Source organism: Monopterus albus, unplaced genomic scaffold (assembly GCF_001952655.1).
Source record: "Monopterus albus unplaced genomic scaffold, M_albus_1.0 scaffold6508.1, whole genome shotgun sequence".
Classification (NCBI taxonomy): Eukaryota; Metazoa; Chordata; class Actinopteri; order Synbranchiformes; family Synbranchidae; genus Monopterus; species Monopterus albus.
Window position 1 is genome coordinate 1 of NW_018134367.1, and position 654 is coordinate 654.

The 654-nt window shown below is 47.7% G+C and overlaps 1 protein-coding gene across 1 annotated transcript; it reads right to left on the reverse strand.

Annotated features, from left to right (window-relative positions):
* Positions 1-6: 6 nt before the first annotated feature.
* Positions 7-637, reverse strand: LOC109954329 (RAB6A-GEF complex partner protein 1-like). Its single transcript, XM_020589693.1, has 2 exons — positions 315-637; positions 7-228 (listed from the first exon to the last, which is right to left on the reverse strand). Exons 1-2 carry the CDS (start codon positions 408-410, stop codon positions 94-96), a joined length of 231 nt encoding a protein of 76 aa, XP_020445349.1. The 5' UTR covers positions 411-637; the 3' UTR covers positions 7-93.
* Positions 638-654: the final 17 nt, after the last annotated feature.

A 654-nucleotide genomic window follows, 5' to 3' on the forward strand; every position in this document is an offset into this window, starting at 1 on the left:
AAGGTCAAAAATCCAGCAACACTTGCAGGTTTACGGTAAGACCAACATGTTTCTGACATGTCATTTCTGTGAGCACAGTTGAAAGGTTCAAATTCAGACAACCCAACTCACCAGCTTCTTGCTGTTAGCAGCTGTCTCCTTCTCTCGTACCTGTGGTCCTGAACACTCCCGCTGTAGCATGATCAACTGGCCAGCCAGATTCAACATGATGCTCTCTGCCATGGAGGCCTGACACAGACACATAGAAAACATAAGTGCACATGCCCCTATAGAGGAAGTAGAAGTCACCGTGTATGTAACTTCTCCTGTGTTACCTGCTGCGGGGCTTTCAATGTGATGCCAGTCTCTGTGCGCACGGACGTGAGTGTGACAGAGACCACAAGGCCTGGGTGAGGGATGTAGCGAGACATCGACACCTCCTGCAACAACTCCACACTGGCTGATGGGTTTGGACTGGAATGTCAAATGCATAGTGCACACATTGTAAGTCAGAATGTGCAGGAAAGGAATCAGAAGACTGTTTAAACTGTGACACTTCTGAAAAAGCTTTTGGTAGAAGAGACGACAGCATCTGACTTCTAAGGAGAATCTCGTGCTGGTTCTGAGGTGGGCTCAACGCTGATCATCATGAACAATGTCTAGTCTAGACAGACA